We start from the raw sequence: 20,177 nt of genomic DNA, 5'->3' as shown, positions 1-20,177 counted from the left end.
TACGTTTAGATATGGCATATTATGCACTGAATAAAACATGATTTATCTGATAATCTCAGGTACATTTGAAACAGCTATCCATTTGAAAAGGAAAATGAGGTAAAATAAACAAATAATGTGGGAGTTTGTTTCTTGAATCTTGTTTCCCGTTTCAATCCTATAATGACCCACTAAATAATACCTTATAATGTTTCATGGTGATAATTATTACTACACTGCACAAAAGACAATATGAACTATTAGGCAATGTTTAATGTATTTCTAAGCAGATAAATCCAAGCCATACAAAGTAATTTACATGAATTTACATGCAATAAGTATACAGTATAAAAAAAAAGCATTGGCTAAATAACTTGCTAAAAAGCATGACTGCTTCTTCATATCTCTTTTCAAGTTTAAGGTAATTCTTCAGAAGTCCTAGATGGCCATCTGTCAGGGATGCTATAGTACAGGTAGTCCTCCACTTACATCCATTTGTTTAATGACTAATCAAAGTTACACCACCACCAAAAATGGTGACTCATGACTGTTTATCATACTTATGACCAATGCAGCACATGGTCATGTGATTAAAATTCAGATGCCTGGCACTGGTGTGTATTGGTGATTGATTGATTGATTTGCCTCCAATCTTGTCACGGGAATACTCTAGGTGGCTTACAATAGTAAAAAGGAAGAAAAACCAAAGGATTGTAAATAGAACAGAAGTAAAATAATAAAATAAAAAATGACAAAAGAGCACATCGAGAAGAATACACCTATATGATGACCGAAAAGATGGATGGCTGGGGAGAGGAGGGGCGGGAATAGAATCTCCCGTCAATCTAGCAGGCACCTCCATTGTGGAACTTCCCCATTTGGTCCCAAGGCCAATTGGTAGAACCATGTCTTCAGGCTCTTGTGGAAGGATACAGGGATCCTGGGATCATTTGATCATTTGATCTCCATTTGCCACCTTTTGATAAGCAAAGTCAATGGCAAAGCCATATTCACAAAAACCATGTTGTTGGTTTAACAATTGCAGTGATGGATTTGACGAGATAATCTCCGAGGTCATTTCCAAAATTTATACAATACGATTCTATGAAATTGAGTATTTTGCAAATGGTTCAAAATTGAGCAGAAAGACAAAGACATGGGAGTATCCCTTGGTTGTTTAATGTATTTCTGGATAAATGTATACTTCTGATGTTTAAAGCGTACTGGTTGGGCATTTGAATGTATGGGTAGATTTTTTAAAAATATAAATAATGCTATATTATTGGATGAAAATGCAAAACAATTCATACAAATATATAATGCAACAAGGAATATGGATCTGAAAATTAATATCTCCTAGATCCAGGTTTGTTTGGAAAAAAGTAGAGTGAATGATTGTGAGTTAAATTTATATTTTGTTCTAGCCGAGCTTTGGAGGCCAATCATGGAAAATGTAACAGTTCTTGAGATTTCACAGCCCTGCTTTAAAACAGTGACCTTCCACTCCTGAACTCTAATATTTTTCTCCTTCCTCCTTGTTTAAATTTATTATGTCAGAAGATTCTTACACAATAGACTGTGTATACTGGTTATTCCAAATATGATCTTACAGTACTGCATTCAGTGGCATAGTTGAGTGTATAGCAACAACGTGCAACATCAATCTGCAGACTCCAGAAAAATAGATCATCCTACCATTTCTAAAATACACTCCACATTCCTTGGCTTTGTACTTTCCTTGTATCCAGGTGAACCTGCCTGTTCTTTTTCCACACAATCCTTGAGTCATTTCCTGTTCTAATTTAATTCTGAAGATGAAGCTAAGCTGCTGAACTCATGTTAGACCTAATTTCAATGAACTATATGCCATCAGTGCAATTTTACCCACTATCCCATGTTCTTACAATGATCTTTTGCTATTAATAGTATCTCCGTTCATATGTACATAATAAGTTAGATTGGCCAACTGACACTATTAGCATCTGATGTTAGCTTTGCCTTGTCATTTCACTCAGTCATAATGTTTCTCAAAGAAACATGGGAACTTAATTAATGGGAAGATATGAAGAATTCTGAAAATGAGAAGGCTGTTAAAATGGCAGTGAAGAATTTCCAGAGAGAAGGCATATTGAAAACCAGCATTTGACCCAGTGGTGTGCATGCTTGGTATGAATACAAGGGGCGGCGGCGGCGGGGGGTGGGGGGGACGACTTTCCTCACTGAAAAATATTTGCTTGGGAATATAACATCCCCAAGAAGAGGCCTTTATTTCAATTTTCAGGTTTACAAAATGTCAAGCTTTTCAAGCTGCAGGCCATTAATTTAAAGAGTCTATGCAATATTTTACTGAATACTTTTATTTTGGGGGAACTTGTATATGTAAATTAATTTTATTGATGTATTCTCGTCCTTATGGATTTCTCATAGGCATCTGAGTGATTATTATGAAGCCTCATCCTTTCACTTTTAGAGATTTTTTAAAAATTTATTTAAAAAATTATTTATTTCTGTCCCATCTTTATTATTTTTACAAACAACTCAAGGTGGTAAATATATGTAACATATCTTCCTTGTCCTATTTTCCCCACAACAACAATCCTGTGAGGTAGGTTGGGTTGAAAGAGAATGACTAGCTCCAAGTACCCAGCTGGCTTTCCTGGCTAAGGCAGGACTCAAACTCACAGTCTCCTGCTTTCTAGCTGGGTGTCTTAATCACTAGACTGAACTCGCTCTATTTTATCATTATTATGGTTGGTCGCACATACCACCAGATATATTAGAGTGGATTTGGCATTATTTGATATTTAGCCTGCCTTTTATTTTTATTTAGATTTTTAAAATCCTTTATTATCTTTATAAATGTTAAGATGGTGAATATACCAAAAGCTCCTTTCTTCTATCGCCCTGCCCCCCAAAACCACCCTGTGAGGTGAATTGGGCTGAGAAAGCATGAGTGGTCCAAAGTCACCAGCTGGTTTTTCATGAAACTCACAGTCACCTAGGCCAGCACCTTAACCACTAGACCAACATGGCTCTCATTATTAGTTTTATTGCTGAAATTGTATGATTTGGTCATTCACTAGTCAGGTCACAGATTTCCAAATATTTGAATAAACAAGATACTTCTTACATGTGACTTGCAATGTAAAATTGCTTAAGGAATTAAAAAAAAATAGGAATATACAATTTAAAGGGAAGCTGCAAAGCCTGCAAAGAAAGCTGTGATATCAGTTCAGATTATTGTATAATACTGTATTTTCTTTAGATCTATCTAAGTGTCAGCATTCCGGCAGTTACCCCAATTAAATCATAAGTCTCGAGCCAAACTTCCAAATTTATATATTTCTATGGTCTTTTTAGAGTTGCCATCTCAATGCTCCTATCTATAAGTGTGAGAATTTAGAAAACTTCAACAGGATTCAAGGAGAAAAAATGAATGGATTAACATCTTCTGTAGTGTGTGAGAGCTTTTATTTTTAACATAATTGTGTTTGACATTGTTGTATACTTTTTTTTTTTTCTTGCTGAATGCTTCACAGAGTCACCCCCTGCACCTGTAAATAAGAACAATGGGTCCTCTTTGACCTAACAAGGCAGATGGATCAGAGGTGGGATGCAATTTTTTTTACTACTGGTTCTGTGGGCATGGTTTGGTGGGCATGGTATGGCTTGGTGGGCGTGGCAGGGGAAGGATACTGCAAAATCCCCATTCTCTCCCCATCCCACTAATCTGCTTTCCAGCTTCGTTCTCCTGTGCAGGGAAACAAAAGAAGACTAGCTGATCAGCTGGGACTTGGGAGGCAGAGAATAGATGGGGGTGGGGCCAGTCAGAGGTGGTATTTGCCGGTTCTTTGAATTACTCAAAATTTCCGCTACCGGTTCTCCAGAACTGGTCAGAATCTGCTGAATATCACCTCTGAGATGGATAGTTTGTTAGCACAGCTGTACATTCTGCATCTCCCACATTTTGCACACTCCTCCCATTGGATATTCTGCCTATGCTGCTGGAAATCTGATCTGGGAAGTCCACATCACTTTAGATATCTTCCTTAGTTATTGTTATATAGCTTCAGTTTCTACCTGGTATTACAAAATTTGCATATCATTTTGGGTGACCATTATATCCCTGCCAGTCTCTGCTGAATCTTGTTTGTTTTTGCACCTGTGGACAAATGTTTTGAAATTAGATTTCCATATGTATAATAGAAATAAAATAGAACAGAACAGAACAGAATATTCTTGATTGGCCAAGTGTGATTGAACACACAAGGAATTTGGTGCATAAGGTCTCAGTGTATATTCAAGGTAATATAATGTTTATCATATTATTAGAAATAATTATTATAAAAGTAATGTTTAATTACTTGGATGCTACCGACTGAATTCACTGGCCCATAGTTAACTAAATTGATTCAATAGTTTAGATTCATATAGCACTCTGAATTAGCAACCAGTGACCTACCTGGTCAGTGTATTCACAAAACTTGGTACAATGTAGTTAGCTATTTTGTGCTTCTGAATATCGGAAGCATCCTTGGTGCAGAGGGAGTCCAGATAGCACTTGCAACAGCATGATTGAAACTCCATCCCTTTCTGACCTGCTTTGCAGACACAATGGATGCAAAAAAAGGGGTAAAACTTCAATCAGATGTCATGCCTGTCAATTTAACTTTTTGGGTCCCTGAAGATGGCCCTATGCCTATATATTGCTGTTTACCAGGGGTGGGATTCTACCAGTTCGCACCTATTCGCTAGAACCGATTGTTAACATTCTAAGCAGTTTGGAGAACCGGTTGTTAGAAGAAATTACTGGCCTAATCCTGTAAGGAAGGCAGGAAGGAAACATTCTGGTATTGCTTACAGAAACTGCCTCTCCGTTAACCCTTATTACATTCTTGGCAGGACTAGACTTCCTGTCTCAGGAACTTCTCTGGAGTATTTTTTCCCCTCCTTTGCTGGTACTTTGCTTGTTTGGAGTGACCATTCAAAGTTACAATGGCACTGACAAAAAATGACTTATGACCGTTTTTCACACTTACGACTGTTGCAGCATCCCCACAGTCATGAGAGGCCAGGCGAGGAGATGCGTGCCTCGATGTGAGTGATATTGAGTTGGCCACGCCCAGCCAATAACATGACCACCAAGCCATGCCGACCAACTAAGCCACGCCTACAGAACCGGTTGTTAAAAAATTTGAATCCCACCCCTGCTGTTTACCCTTTCTTGTACCTTTTGTAGACAGCCAAAAGGCTTGGCTACTACCAAAAAAACAACAACCCTATAAATATACCAAACTAAAATAGAAGTTTAAATGACATAAACCGTATAAAATCAATATACATAACAATTTATGGACTTTATTCTTTAATAATCGCTGTGCTGTTATTTTTCACAATAGCTTTGGGGTTCTGGAGTTCAAAGCAAGACACAAAACAACAGCCAATCTTCCCACCCTGGTATGTATACCTGCTTATAACTAAAGAGTAGCTAGTGTCAGGCTCAAGCAATTAGAGCTACTGGTAGATAGCTAAAGTAAGCAATTGTATTGTTCTTTACCTAAGTTATAAGAAGCTGCACAGATGGTTTGCCTTCTCCTGGAAATGACCAGATAAGGCTTTATGGATCTTGGGAGAGGTTAAGCTTATGCCTCTTGTAGCTCATGGACTCTAGCTAGGCCTTCATTTGATCTCTCATTCCAGCCTAGGTTGCAGTTTCCCAACAGCTAGGAAGCCCAACAAATTTATTCATTAGATGATCAAAGGGCCCAATGAATCTACTGTATATGGGCATAGAGAACCTTGCTTGTTAACCTTGTATAATAGTGATATATGCAACTTTAGCAACATTTGTAAGGCTTTGGGTAATACCACATGTGGTAAATGCATGAAAATCCACCCTTATTTGGCTTTGTACTATTTGAACATCAGCAGGAAACCACGGTCTGGGACCACAGGTTATCCAACCCGCTCTAGTTTTAAAGCTATTGAAAGTTACATCTTGATCAGGTGTCTCATCTCTCTTTTTGTCTACTCTCAAAAATCTTGTAATTAAACCTGGTTGCATCATTTCACAGCTCTGCAATTTAAAATGCCATAAAATGCCCAATACGAAAGGAGTTTTAGCACCAATCCTGCTCCCTTTGGGAAGCAGGGTGTATTTGTAAAGCAAGGGTCTTCAAACTTGGCAAGTTTAAGACTTGTGGACTTCAACTCCCAGAATTCCTGAACTAACACGACGGGAGGAAGAATTGTAGGAGTTGAAGTTAACACGTCTTAAAGCTGTTAAGTTTGAAGACCCCTGTTGTAAAGCCTAGAATTAGATAAAAGGTGAGCAGAGGTGTGGTGGTTGTGGTAAATTTAGCACAGTGATTGTTGCTGTCTTGTGATTCCATGCCTTCTGCTATGAAGGAAAGGGGATTGGTTAGAGTCCTTTCATCATTCCAGACTTGCCTTGCCAAATTCCCAGTAGGAGGATGTTTCCAAAAAGGTTGCATCTGCTCTATTGAAACAGTGAAATGTGGCACTCCCATGCAAGGGATAGAAAGATACCACACCCTAAAATTCTGGGAAATCCAGCCCTGTATCCCAACAGGAATGATATAAGGTGTCTCCTTGCGAGTACCTGGAGCAATTGGTTCCATATATGAGCCTGACTGGAGATTCATAAAGCAGCAAGGTTTTGCAGTGAGCCAAGCCAGAAGGATGAAGATCAGCTTCAGCTTGGGCAGGATGCCTTTCAGTGGAAGCCTTGTCTTCGTCTTGGCCACGACTCTACTTTTCACAGGTAAGTAAAGGATGAGTGAAGTTAGAGCAGAAACAGAACATCAAAAAAGAAAAAAAAATGGAAGTATTGCAAAACCTGGAAAAGTCCTGTTTTGACTATGGTAGCCGGAAATCAGGAGGACTCTGGTAACACCTTTTCAGACAAATGAATTTTATTAAAAGACTTAATAAACTTTTGTGAGTTGTCTTCATCAGATGTGTGAATGGTTTTAGATCCTTCATCAGTTTGACCTCTCTGTGCATTTGATGGAGTCAGATACAGTTCCCAAAAACTTCTGTCTTGCTCAGACTAAGAAGGTCCTTCAGATTTTTAGGACAGCAGCATAATTTGTTGGGAGAATTAGAGCTACATTTATAGCAAACCCAGAAGATATCCTATAACTTGTGAAACCTAAGAAGAGATCCATTGAGAAAAAGAATAAAACTTCGCTTTCTGACAGTGGCCACTTCAGCATTTTATTTTATTTTTTCTTATTTTAAGTATCACATTACTTAAGGTTTTAGTACTGCATTGAATTGCACCAGACTATTATTTAGGAAATGTGGAACAGCTGTGTTTAAATTGATTTGTGTCTAACTTTCATTTGACAGCTGGCAAAATGCTTTCAAGGGCTAGAACATTTATATAAATGTTAGGGAAATGTTCTAGAATATAAGGACTTTGTAGGGTAGGTAGGCTGAGAGATGCTCATTGCACAGTTTCATAGCTGAAAAAATGATTCAAACAATTTAAATAGGAGAGATATGAGCACATGTTATAGTATAGGTTGATAAATTGCTCAGCCTGGAGTTAAAATGAAGCTTTATTTGAACCAAGTCTTTGTAATGGTATTTCAGTAACTCTTCCTAGTCCACTGATAGCCTTTCCAAGGTGCATTTGTGAATGTTGCACGATGATCAATGTCTAGTTTGGACATGGTAGATTAAAATCTCTACTCCAACATTCAGTTTTCTGGATGATCTTGGACAAATCAGGTTCTCTTTGGGAAATCAGGCATGTTAAATGCAGCCTGAAGATTTTTTCCTTGTGCTCTTCTTTGTGAAGTAACATGTGTGGTCCAGAAAGAAAGAAAAAGCAAATAGGTTGTGTTAATAATGGCAAGAAAGTAAACTCCCTTTATTCCACTTTGCCAAAAGCTAGGACCATTATTATTTTAAAAGCTGGCATTAGTGATGCGATGGACCAACTTTAATTAGTCATAACAGTTAGGACAAATGGCAAGATATTGTGTGAACTCTAAAACATCTAGAAAGCAACAAATTGTCAATCCCTGTTATAAACTCTTTTTTGTACACAGAGCTATTTTATAGAAATTATTGATGGCATTATTCACCCAGAGTAGATCTGGAGTTTTGAAAAGACAGGAATCTAACAGCAGATTCCAGATGGGGCCTTCTGGAGTCGGCTGAACATCTACAAAGTACCTATCTTGAAAACAGAATGTCAGGAGAGGCAGAGATGTGCCTTTTCTTCTACCCCCTTTCTTGTTAACAAGATGGTCATTATTTATTATTTGATAAATTTCTCATCTTTTTAAAAAAATTCCATGTATGTCCACAGAGTCCCATTCAACTATTGACCACACCCAGACTGTTCTGCTTCTGTAAAACTGATACATCATGTAATTTGGGGCAAGAAACTTGGATTATATTTTTTAATCTTAGTTAATTGCTCTTGTGTTGGATTGCCAAATTTTGTTCCAAGCCTAATCAGGACTGGCTAATGTCCTCTGTTTACATCTGCAGAAACGAGGAGTATTTATAATCTGGTTAGGCTGGATTGTCAAGATTTTATACACTAAGATGGTAGTGTGAACATGTCTTCATTTTTAAAAAATTCCGTCTCAGTGTCAAAACCAGGGATAGCCATATACTAATTACCAGTAACTGATGCTGACCATGCAATCAGCAACTTCACAAAAATATTTATATTTTAATTTGTTTCTTCCCTTAAAATACAGTAATTAGTAGCACTCTAAGCAACTATCTAATTGGACAATTTCTTTTAGCTGAGATAGGTTTATACTCAGAGAGCCTCCCAAAGCTTTTTTTTTTTTTTTTTTTTTGGAGAACATATTGTGGTCTTCCCTTTTGGAAAAGCAGCTGCTGTGGTGATGTGGCCAGCCAGCCCACATTCCTCCATTTATCAGGAGCCAAAATGGTGAGGTAGCTTCCACCCTATCATTCCCTTTAGCCCTCTGGAATGCTGTCTGCATCTTGGCTCACATTTAATCTTCTGGTAGGCAGACACACCACCAAAATTCTTATTTGGATTCACTGCCAGCAACCATTCCCATTGTGTAAGAACACCTTGGGTGTTCTGTATGGACATTTACATTCTTGAAATCCGGCAACCCGGATTGGACGAGCGCGCAGACACCGGATTGGTCGAGCGCGCGGCACTGATTGGCCGTTCGGAATCGACCGCGATTGGCCGAGCCGATCGCGGGCAATTCAAACGGCTGTCATTGGCCGCGGTGCCCGGCACCAGATCCATATAAGCCGGGGTTTCACCCAGCCTCACTCACTTGTTTTAAGCCTTAATAAATGAGCTGAACTCAAGTCACTGCCTCGCATCTTTTGTTCGTATCGGCCGATACGACATTGGGCATCCTTCTAAATAGAGGCTGAGGCTTTGAAGGATGCCAATCCTTTTTTTATTATTTTAATTTTTTAAAAAACAAGAACTGTAGTCACTCTAAGCCTACTTTGGACTTGTATTCCTTGTTCTTTTAAAGATTTATACCCCACTTTCCCCAGAAGTTCTAAATGGAGTGCATATTGAACCCTTATTTTTTTCCCCCACCACAGCTTTGTGAGTCAGGCTGGGCTTCCCCACTCCACCACTCTGCTCCAGGGCTGAGAGAAAGGGACTGATCCCCCATAACACTCATGGAATTTTTCTGTAGCTGTTAAGAGGTCTAGATGTAGTGTCTCTCCATTACTTACCTGAAGCACTAGCCTGCAGTCTTAGCTGGCATCAGATACAGCTGTTTTTCCTGCACCCAAGTCTTGACTTTATTTGTCCTCAAGGTTCCAATCCTACCTGAATCACAGAACCTTATTGGGCAGTTTGGGGCTACTCTCTTTCTCTCAGCCATGCTTACTTTGCAGGGTTGGTGTTGCAGGGGAAAATTAGGTCTTGGGCCATGTTTTAGATAAATTGCAGGTAACATTTAAAAAAAAAAAACACTTTTAAAGTATGCTTTCTGCAGTTGCCTAATTTGAACAATGTAATCTGTCTTTCTAAATATCCCATGCTACTCTGAATATAAATGCCTAATGTATTATACCTCTGAATTTTTTTAAAACACATTTTCTGCCTGGGTTCAACTTTATCTGATGTGCTTTAGATTTAGGAGTCTATAAGATTTGGCAAGCGTGGAAATGGGAATGAGCAAAGGACAACTCATTGAATATTGAATAATTGTAAAAGAAAACAATCCTAAACATAACTTAGAAAAAGCTTTTATTTTCCTTCCTTCTTGGTTTGTTTTAGAGTGTTCACTCTAAGAGTTTGTTTTAGAGTGTTCACTAAAGCTAACTGTAGCTGTAAATTCAACTTTTGGCAATTTTGATATGAAGCCACAGTTTAAACAAACAAACAAACAAACAAATAAATGCTAGAAGGCAGAACCAAAACATCATGGTCTATTGAATATTAGATCTTCAGATTCAAAATGGCTTAGAAGCAGATGTTTTAAAAATACCCTTCCATCTAGATCAGTGTTTCTTAACCTTGGCAACTTTAAGGCACATAGACTTGAACTCCCAGAAATCTGAGAGTTATCAAGGTTGAGAAACACCGACCTAGCTGCTTTGGATTCTACGTGGTCAGGTGGGCACGTTATACACACAAATACAATCCTCCGGGTATACTTTGATTGATGGACTCTCGCTCCACGAGGCCCCAATTTCCGTCGGCAGTGCCAAAAGAAATTCCTGGGTGCTGAGTTTCCCCAGTGAAGATATGGGCTAAAAGGGCCAAACAAGTTAATTGGTTTCAAGGTGGGGCCCAATAGTTTTATAAGTGATACTTACTAGAAAAAATATTTACAGAGAAATGTTACTTGACATTTTAGAACCCGGGAGACACAATAGAATCCTTTTGAAGCCTGACTAAGCAAGATTTTAAGCATTTTTATGTCCCTCAAGGGTCACAGTTGTGAGTCAAAGCACGAAGTTGTGCATAAATAAAACATTGCTCATTATGCCCTTGAAGACTAAGTTAGCTACTTTTGCTTCAGTTTTACACTACACCCCACCGCTCAGTACTTTTGCTTTCAGAATTAACCTCAATAATTGCCATAGTAAACAGCACAAGGCTTTCTTTTTCGATCCGTACCATCTGTGGAAATACCTAAATATGATTTAAAATGAAATATGAAATAAACTAAGCCCTGTTGATGTATCTTAGAGATTAATGGCAAAGGTAGAACACCCGCCCCCCCAACTTATTATCTGTTGAGGTTCAGCCAAATTGTTTGCAAGACATATTTCTCATTGTGATAATTTCAAGTAATCGTAAACTGGGAGGGCGTGGTGTTGGAATTTTCCAAGGCCCATTTAAATAATTTATGGTTAAGAAAACATTATACTGCTTTTTCTGCTTTGTTCTTCTCTAACCACTTTTTCCAAGCCAAAGGCTTTTGAGATGGGTTTACTACACATCAGTGGTGGGATTCAATTTTTTTTTTACTATTGGTTCTGTGTGGGTGGCTTGGTGGGGGTGGCAAGGGAAGAATACTGTAAAATCTCCAGTCAGCGGTGGTATTTGCTGGTTCTCCAAACTACTCAAAATTTCCACTACTGGTTTTCCCGAACTGGTCAGAACCTGCTGAATACCACCTCTGCTACATATCTTATCATCCCCACTCATGCATGAATGTAGATAGATATTAATTTTCTCGGTTCTGTTCTTATTTTATGCCATTATTTGTCACGACAGCAAGACTTTATCTAATTTTGGAAAAAGTTGTTAGATAACACATTTGTAATCAGGCACGCCAAAGAAAGAATAGATAGTCCTCATTTAGCAACTGCCTCCTTTAGCAGCCATTTGCTGTTACCACCAATCTGTGCATTTATGACCTTCATAGCTATGTGAAGCAATGGAAAGCTGAAGTTAGATCATAAGTTGTGGTTTCACTTGATGACAGCTTTGCTTAATGAGCGAGTTGCTGATTGTGGCTGCTAAACAGGGAGGACCTGTAATACGTTGCCCTGTCTACATAGACAGTCCACATATTATTTGTTTGTACATATCCTGCTAATTCCGCCCCGTGATTTCCGTTCCACGTTGGTTTGTGTCCTACTTTATAATTTTAAGCAGACACGCAAAATAAAACCTGCCCTAATTTTTCTGCCGAGGCTTCTGTGCGTTTTACAACATCGTGGTAGGCAGAAATCGAATGGATAAAACTCTGAGTTTGCCATGGAATGCTCGGCCTGTTGTGTCACTCAACACTCTCACTTCTTTAATTACTTGCTTCAGTGAAATCTCCCTTTTCGTGGGGAGAAATGCTCCAAGCAGTTTTTAATATACACACAACGAGCAGATTTTGAGAGGGAATAACTTGCCTAGCCAGGTGGACATAGAAAAAGCTGCTGTTCTTCCTTCCAGAAAATATGGTGGCAATAACACTATGACTAGCAATATCATTTAGTGGACAAAGAATCTTCTTTCCTATAATGTAGTTTTCTAACCTCGGCGATTTGAAGATGCGTGGGCTTCAACTCCCAGAATTCTCTGGCCAGCATGGGTAAGAATTATTTCAAAGGATTGACAAAGCTTGCATTAAACTAAGGCTTAGAACTGGCCACGTTCCATCCTTGCCCGTCGGGGACTTCCTTTTAAGAGTTGTGAAGATCTTGAGGCTTTCTCTCCCCAGTTTGCATTTCCTATTTGTTAAATGAGAACAGCAACAGTCTATTTGATAGAAAAAGACATTAGGTTAGTCCAGTGTTTCTCACCCTCAGCAACTTTTAGAGGTGTGGAATTCTGGGAGTTGAAGTCCATACATCTTAAAGTTGCTGAGTTTGAGAAATGCTGGCTGGAGACACAAAGTAGGATTGTCTTCTTTGCTGCCCTAAGCAACCAGTTAGAGTAGCTGACAGGTGTGTGAGCTGCTGCCTAGAGCATCAACAAGAACTGCACATAAGAGGTAGTAAGAGAGAAACATACCTGCTTAACTGGAGAAGCAATGTACCTTGAAACAAGTCTCCCGGGACTTAGCTTTTATTTACTTGAAAATCAGCAGAATTAATCCTGCTTCATATCATGTAGAGACTTGGGGGGAGTCCTATTTTGGGGCCTGAATATAGGTAGTCAACTGGCTGCTTGGCGACAATTTATGATTTGCAGCTGGTCATTTGCATCCTTTTAGAAGGCCCTTGAAACACTTGGAAGTTTATCTGTGTGTTCAGGGTCACCTGAGTGGTGCTCCTGGTTCCTATAGTCTGCAATTTTTCCTCTGGAAATCCATTCCTACTCCCACACCATTCAAAGGTTGTCCATGGGACACCTGGGATACTTAAATGTTTTGAAATTTGGACCATTCCCCCTCCCCTCTGTGGTCACATGACTGCATTTCAGGTGGCTCATCAACCACCTGTCAGTGTTTCAGCAAACCTCCATTCCAATCAGTAACTCCCAGACAAGCAGAATCTCAAAAGTACCTTTATTAGAATAGCACTTGGCACATCTGTGGAATCCCGAATCTAAAAGTTTCCTGGACTTACCACTTCCCCAAACTACAAATCCATCCCCCTTTCTCCCATCTTCACATCACATGGACCAATCACAATCTGTCTCAGTGTAAAATCCTTTTTCTCTGCTGCGTCACACTTAATAACCTTGAAGTAACAAAATAATTTTAATTTATCTACTTAGAACTACTCAATTGAAATCACCCCCTCCCACTTTTTCAGGCTATGTGGCAGCGTGGAATATGGCTTCCAAAGCTGACACCACCCTGCATTTATGACTGTTTGCAACATCCCATGGTCAAGTGACCAGATTTTACTACATTTTTACCGAAAACCGTCTTTTACTTCCAGCTTTTTGCAAAACCAGACCATAACAAACAATTGGGTTACTTAATGACTGCAGCACTCACATGACTGACCCAATTCTATGCCAACAAGATCATAGAATTGGACTGGTTACATGGGTGACCTGCTTTACAATCATCATAACTTACAACCATAATATGTAGGCTCCATTAAAGTCTTAAGTTGAGGACTACTTGCATGGATGTGAAAGTATTCTGAAACCAGTTTAATGAATTGAATTTGAGGATTCTTCCCTGCTGAACCAAATGAGCAAAAGAAACATAGCATCATATGAAGTGTTGGCTGCTTTCATGTTTCTATATATCATACTCTGTAGAAAAGTTTGTGGAAAGAAAATGAAAGCTGTGTAGACAAATACTAATAGTTACACAAAAGAAAAGGGATTACATTTTCATTTAAGAGTTTGCATTATGAGCATTGATATGTCAAACAATGAAATTAGTGTGTATTGCATTTTTTTTAAAGTTGCTAGACAATTTATGTTAACAGTTACTCAAATTACGAAAAGATCAATACGAAGCTTCCATTTCACAGAAGATTACACAAATGAAGATATTTTCTGTTCAGCTGCTGTTGGATCAGAGTACTTTTCTACAAACATGAACAAGGTTTTTAAATGACTCACAATAGGCAAGTGCTACTTAATTGTTGCTTGCTTGGTTTATGGATCTATCGCTTTATCATATTTCTCCTTTGTGATTCCTCCTAGGTGTGATATCCATGAGCATTCAAGGGCCCGTTGAGAAAACGGTTGCTGTAGCCCCAACTGTGGCCAATGGATCAGGAGCAGAGCTTCCTGAAAAGGAAGGCGCTTTTGAGAAAGACAACCTCAAACCCAATGAGTTGGAAGTCGATTCCAACAAGGTGGACTTGACTGAACTTGATGATTCCTGGGATAACATTGGAGCTATTATACCCGACCTAGAAGATCTGGACTCCCCACAGGTTAACGGAACAGGGGGAGACTATAAGGAGCAAGGAGCTACTTTATGGGGATCTCTAAACACCTCAGAGCCCAGCATTCCTGAAGAAGAAAACCTGAGGATGATTGAAGACGAGGAAGATCCTATGACTCTATTAAATCTCTTTTTTCAAAGAGCTATTGAAGAAGATTATGGGGCTGGTGAATCAGAGACCATTGATGAGGATGACTTTTCTTTTTCTGACTTGCCCAGGATTTTTGAGCCTTTAATAAAGGCTTTCTCTGGTTCTCCAAAATCTGAGCCTCCTTCACCGGAAGATTTTCTCTCTTGGTTTCCTTCTCTAAAGGAGCTTCTGGATCCCACAAGGGAGGAACCTGCTTCAGTCACCAGTTCACCAAAGAACAGCATCACGCAGCCAGCAAGAAGGCCCGATCTCCCTACTCCCTTAGAGCCGTCTCTTCAGATGGCCCCTGCCATCCCTTCTGCTCAGCCAGATGAAGCGGAGAGCCTCGCCTTCCCCTCTTCACTGGAGGAATCATTCACTACTATTGTCCCAACTCTCCCTATCCCACCTCAGCCGAGCGAGCATTCTCTTTCGGATGTCTCCGATTCTGAAGAGAGCTTTGATTGATCAGAAATATATGCTGGATCAGGAATATGTAGCCTTACTTTTTCTTGCTTTTCCTGGAAATTGAGAAAATAAAGACACCAGTTAAGGAACATTTTGAGGTGGGGAAGAAACATCTTCCCTGATCTTTAGTTTTTTGGTTTTTAATCTGAATAAAGCACAATATATGCTTTGATAATGTTTTTTGGAGGGGGAGGGGGAAAAGGAAAGGGAATATGATCTTGTATACGCAGCAAATCCTTTTGAATTTTCTTTCTATTAAAGTTGGAAATGCCCCTTTGATGAGTGCTGTTATGGCAATAAAGTAACTCTATATTTCAGACACTGGAAATTATAACTTCTTTCCGTGGAGTGCCAACTACAAATCATTTTCTTTACTTTTCTTTCCTGACATGTTGGGGAGGCAAATTATGGATTTGCAGAATCTGCTCTGTGTTTCAACCGAGTTTCAAGATGACAGAGAGAAAGAGAGAGAGAGAAACTTGCCCCTTCTTGTGTTTACATAGCAAGTCTAGTTTAATTCCTCTCCCAACTGGGACAGTTGCTTTCCAGTAGTAATCTGAGTAGATTACAGAGGACCATACTTCAGGTTTATGAGATTTATTTCTTTTCCAGTATTTCCTGAACCTTCCAGTTGAACTCTGTTATTTATATAGGGAAAAACTGTCTTAAAAATACCCATCTATGTCAGAATTTCTGCTAATATTCACCTCATGCCATTGTTATAAGAGCTAAGAGCTGTGGTGGTTCAGTGGTTAGAATGCAGAATTGCAGGCTAATTCTGCTGACTGACTGCAGTTTGATTCTCACTGGCTCAAGGTTGACTTAGCTTTCCATCCTTCCCAGGTTGCTAAAATGAGGACCTAGATTGTTGGGGCCAGTATACTAACTCTGTAAACCGCTTAGAGATGGCTGTAAAAGCACTATGAAGTGATGTATAAGTCTAAGTGCTATTGCTAAGAAGCCTATAGTATGGGAGTTAGGGATTGATTTCCACTAGTAGATCTATTTTTTTCTCACCAATGGCAATGGGGAATATTCTAGTCAGTGCCAAAGTGATTTGCAGCTATTGGGTGGGGAACAGCTTGGGTACATTGATGTTTGTATGCTAATATCCCTTTGGTGCCCAGTTCTCTACTCCACTGCAATAAGCTCTACTCTGTGCATCTTAACTTTAGCCTGCCTTTCACAGCCTTAATTTATTATGATGCAGTAAAGTGTTGGCAGTTTAATGGCTACTTGGCCTCCAAAACATTCTATCATCTTATTGTTAATTTATCTCCTGCTCTTCCCTTGCTAAAGAAACTGTGGGTTATTTTATGCTTAATGTTTACATTAAGGTTCTGCCTGACCTCTCTGGCTCCTTCCTCCTCAACTTCAGCCCTTATTCTTCCTTCTCTGCCTATTTTCTTCTTCCTTATTGAGTGTTAACTCAATTATAGGTAGTTTTTTTTAAAAAAACAAACAAACAACTGGCTGAATGTCCTACTAGTAATTTTCACAGCAGCAAAGCTATTGCTCCAAGGTTGCTTTTATCTTCTCCATTTGTTTAACCAACTGGGCAGAAGACAGGTGGAGTCCTGTCAGTTTTCAACATCCAACAATTGAAACAAAGCTTTCCAAAACAGGCTGTGAAAGCTAGAAATGAGATAATTGGATAAACAGTTGTTTCAGAAAATAAACAGATTGAATAAACAGGAAAAGCTTTTCAGGGGCAGAATAAAGGCCAGGATGTGAAATGTGCCATCTTAGAAAAAACAAAAAAAATTCATCTGGGTGCTTGGCAATTACAAAGGCAGGTCATGTTTGAAAATGAAGGAAAATGTGTTCTTATGGAAAGGTGTGGGGAAGGGAAGGGATCCAACAGCCCAGCCAGTTAGTGGCGAGAGATGGCCTGGCTTGAAAAGTGAGGCAAAAAGAAAATATACGGCTTGATCTCAACTCTAAAGTAAGGCAGAGAGTCACTTAGAGGCTCATATTATATACATCCAAACATTAACCATTAGAGTAGATCTTCCAAACCTCTTTTGGTGGCTGGGGAATTGCGGGAGTTGAAGCCCACACATTTTAAAGTTGTCAAGGTTGAGAAACACTGTGTTAAGGTATAATTTCAGGCAGCATTTTTTACTGCCCACAGAAGAAATTTCAGGAAGAAGAAATTCACTACAGGCGGATAGGTCAATGCAGGTCTCCACATCCACGGTTGGGTCGAAGAAAGAAAAGATGTGGAGGCAGCAGGATTTAAAAAGAGAGAGTGAATAAATACGGTAAAAGAAACTGGTAAGAGCATTCAAAGGGTTGTAAAAAAAGTTGTAAGTGTGCATGTTTAGTAGGATACAAAGGTGTATAAGAAGCCACCAAATTCTTCGTTTGATACATATCCCTACTGAGAATGTTGTCTGTCTAACTGCAATAAACAATTCTTAGAAACTGATCACAACTCCAAGTTCATTCCTCAGAGAAATCAAACCACATCGTATTACTGAAGATGAAAAAAATTACCTGAAACAACATACTTATCATTGCCTTTTAGATCTTAAGATTTAGACATTTTGGGTCTACAGGGCACCACTTTCATTGACCCATTTGTAGCATAACACCCCATTTTCCTTCCAGGGGGTCAAAGAAATACTGAGAGAGCCAGTTTGGTCTAGTGGCTATGGCACCTGGCTAGAAAGCAGGGAGCATGAATTCAAGTCCTACCTTAGCCATGAAAGCCAGCTGGGTGACTTTGGGCCAATCCCTCACTCTCTCAACCCAATCTGCCTCATAGGGTGGTTGTTATGGGGAAAATAGAAGGAGGACAGTGTGTTCATCACTTGAGTTATTTGTAAAAATAATAAAGGCGGGAAATAAATAAATAGACAGACAGATAGATAGAACATTCCCACATTTTCTTATTGTGTATATATTATATTCTGGTTGTATTCACACAATGTATAAAACAGGGAAAGAGAAGGAGCATGTTGTCCAAGCTTCATAATTTACTATTGGTGTTATGTCGTGGGAAAGATCGACTCGAGACCAGTGTGACTTCAGCTCTTTATTAATCTCTTGCAAAAACTGAACAACCGCGGAGCCGTGGCAGCCTCTTTTATAGTGGCTGCTCGCGGCTTGCGGCCAATGACGGCTCCTTGAATCTCCCGCCGTCAGACGGACCAATCCAAATGCAGTATTACAAGTATTCAAATATATAAGATGGACCAATCAAAAGGCAGTATTGACGGACCAATCAAAAGGCAGTATTTCAAGTATGCAAATACATAACAATTGGGGTTAGGGGCTGGTAACAACTCCAGGCTATTTGGGACTATACTAAGTAACTTACCGGGTCCAGTTTGGTGTGCTGGTTAAGACACCAAGCTAAAAACCAGGAGAATAGCGAATTCTAATCCTGCTTGCTGTACAAAGCCGACTGGGTGACATTGGTGGTGAGTCCTTCTCTCTCAGTTTTAAGAAGGAGGAGGCAAAGGCAAACACTTCAAAAAATCTTGCTGAGAACATTTCAGGGACCAGTCCAGATAATCACCAGGGGTCAACATTGGTTTGAAGTTTTCCCTTTGTCAACTCTCATGTATAACCGGATACTGCCTTCAGAATAATACAGTTGGAAAGGGGCCTTGGAGGCCTTCTAGTCCAACCCTCTACTCAAGCAAGAGACTCTATACCATTTCAGACAAGACACACCTTGGAGTAGAGACAAACTCTTAAGTCTCCCCTGTTAGAGAATTGAACTTACGCGCCCCACTGTTTTCTTTCCCAGTACAAATGGAGAGAGAAATTAAATTTCCCTGCATACACCCAAACTATTGTGGGTGTTATTTATTGTTTCACAGTGTCTACGTGGAATCCCGATAGCGCTACCAGCAGTACAGATTTTGTTTTTAATTTCTCTCTCTCTCCAAGAGTTAGTAAAGTAATAAAGTTTCTTCGTAGCATCTGGGAAGCAGGTTAAGGTTGTTGTCATTGTTATTATCATTAGTACTATTACTATATTTTTATCCATCCTAAGTTTGACTGGCACACCGTGTGTGATGACCCAGAGCGTGGCACAAAGGCATCACAGTCAGATAGACAATAAGAGTCTCTTTATTATCTCCAACTTTGCCCCCAATGTCCAGGTTACCTTCTGGCTGGAGAAAAACTCCCAGGAACAGCCTTTGATTTCAGAAAATTCAGTCCAAAACAAGGTATATACAAACTGTAACTTAAAGTCCAAACAAGAGAAACTGAAGTAATTAATTTGGCAGGGCAGGGGCAAGAATTTCAGACTTGAAAGCATGGCAAAACTCACACAGTTGGGAAGATGCCAGGAACACAGATAAGACATGAAGTTACAAGATAAGGTCATGTTTGCTCCCAACAGCTTGCTGCACACAGCTTGCCTTTTTTATACACTGTGTTCCCAGCTACAGCTAATGAAGGGAATCAGGGCCCTTTCCTCCCCCATAAGCCACGCAACTCACATTGCTCTCTTCTCTTTTCCTCCCTGCATGCCCTAGGATGAAGAGGGGGTGGGCCTGGGTCTTCTTCTGAATTCCCTCTCCCTTGTTCTACCTCTTTCCTGCTCTGCCCAGCTGGACTTTGCCTTTCCCCAGTTTTTTCCACAGCCAACAGAGCCACATTCCCACTCCCTGTCAGCTGTTCAGCTTCCTCCTTGGAGTCAGATTCCGACAGGGGCATAACACTGTGATTGTGCACTTTGGAAGCCAGAATGAAATATTTTCTCTGCTGTTGTGGCTGATTTAAGTCTGGTTTGTTTGTTTTTTAACACAGCCCTCAAGACTTTT

The 20,177-nt window shown here is 39.6% G+C and overlaps 1 protein-coding gene across 1 annotated transcript; it reads left to right on the top strand.

Annotated features, from left to right (window-relative positions):
• The first annotated feature begins 6,488 nt into the window (after positions 1–6,488).
• LOC113449646 (uncharacterized) lies at positions 6,489–15,663 on the top strand. Its single transcript, XM_026720753.2, has 2 exons — positions 6,489–6,763; positions 14,546–15,663. The coding sequence occupies exons 1-2, from the start codon at positions 6,682–6,684 to the stop codon at positions 15,388–15,390; spliced, it is 927 nt and encodes a 308-aa protein (XP_026576538.1). The 5' UTR covers positions 6,489–6,681; the 3' UTR covers positions 15,391–15,663.
• Positions 15,664–20,177: the final 4,514 nt, after the last annotated feature.

This window comes from Pseudonaja textilis, chromosome 2 (genome assembly GCF_049901715.1).
Source record: "Pseudonaja textilis isolate UNSWEBS1 chromosome 2, rPseTex1.2, whole genome shotgun sequence".
NCBI classification, from domain to species: domain Eukaryota; kingdom Metazoa; phylum Chordata; class Lepidosauria; order Squamata; family Elapidae; genus Pseudonaja; species Pseudonaja textilis.
The sequence above is the reverse complement of the archived record's forward strand: the minus strand, read 5'-3'. Positions and strand labels throughout refer to the sequence as shown.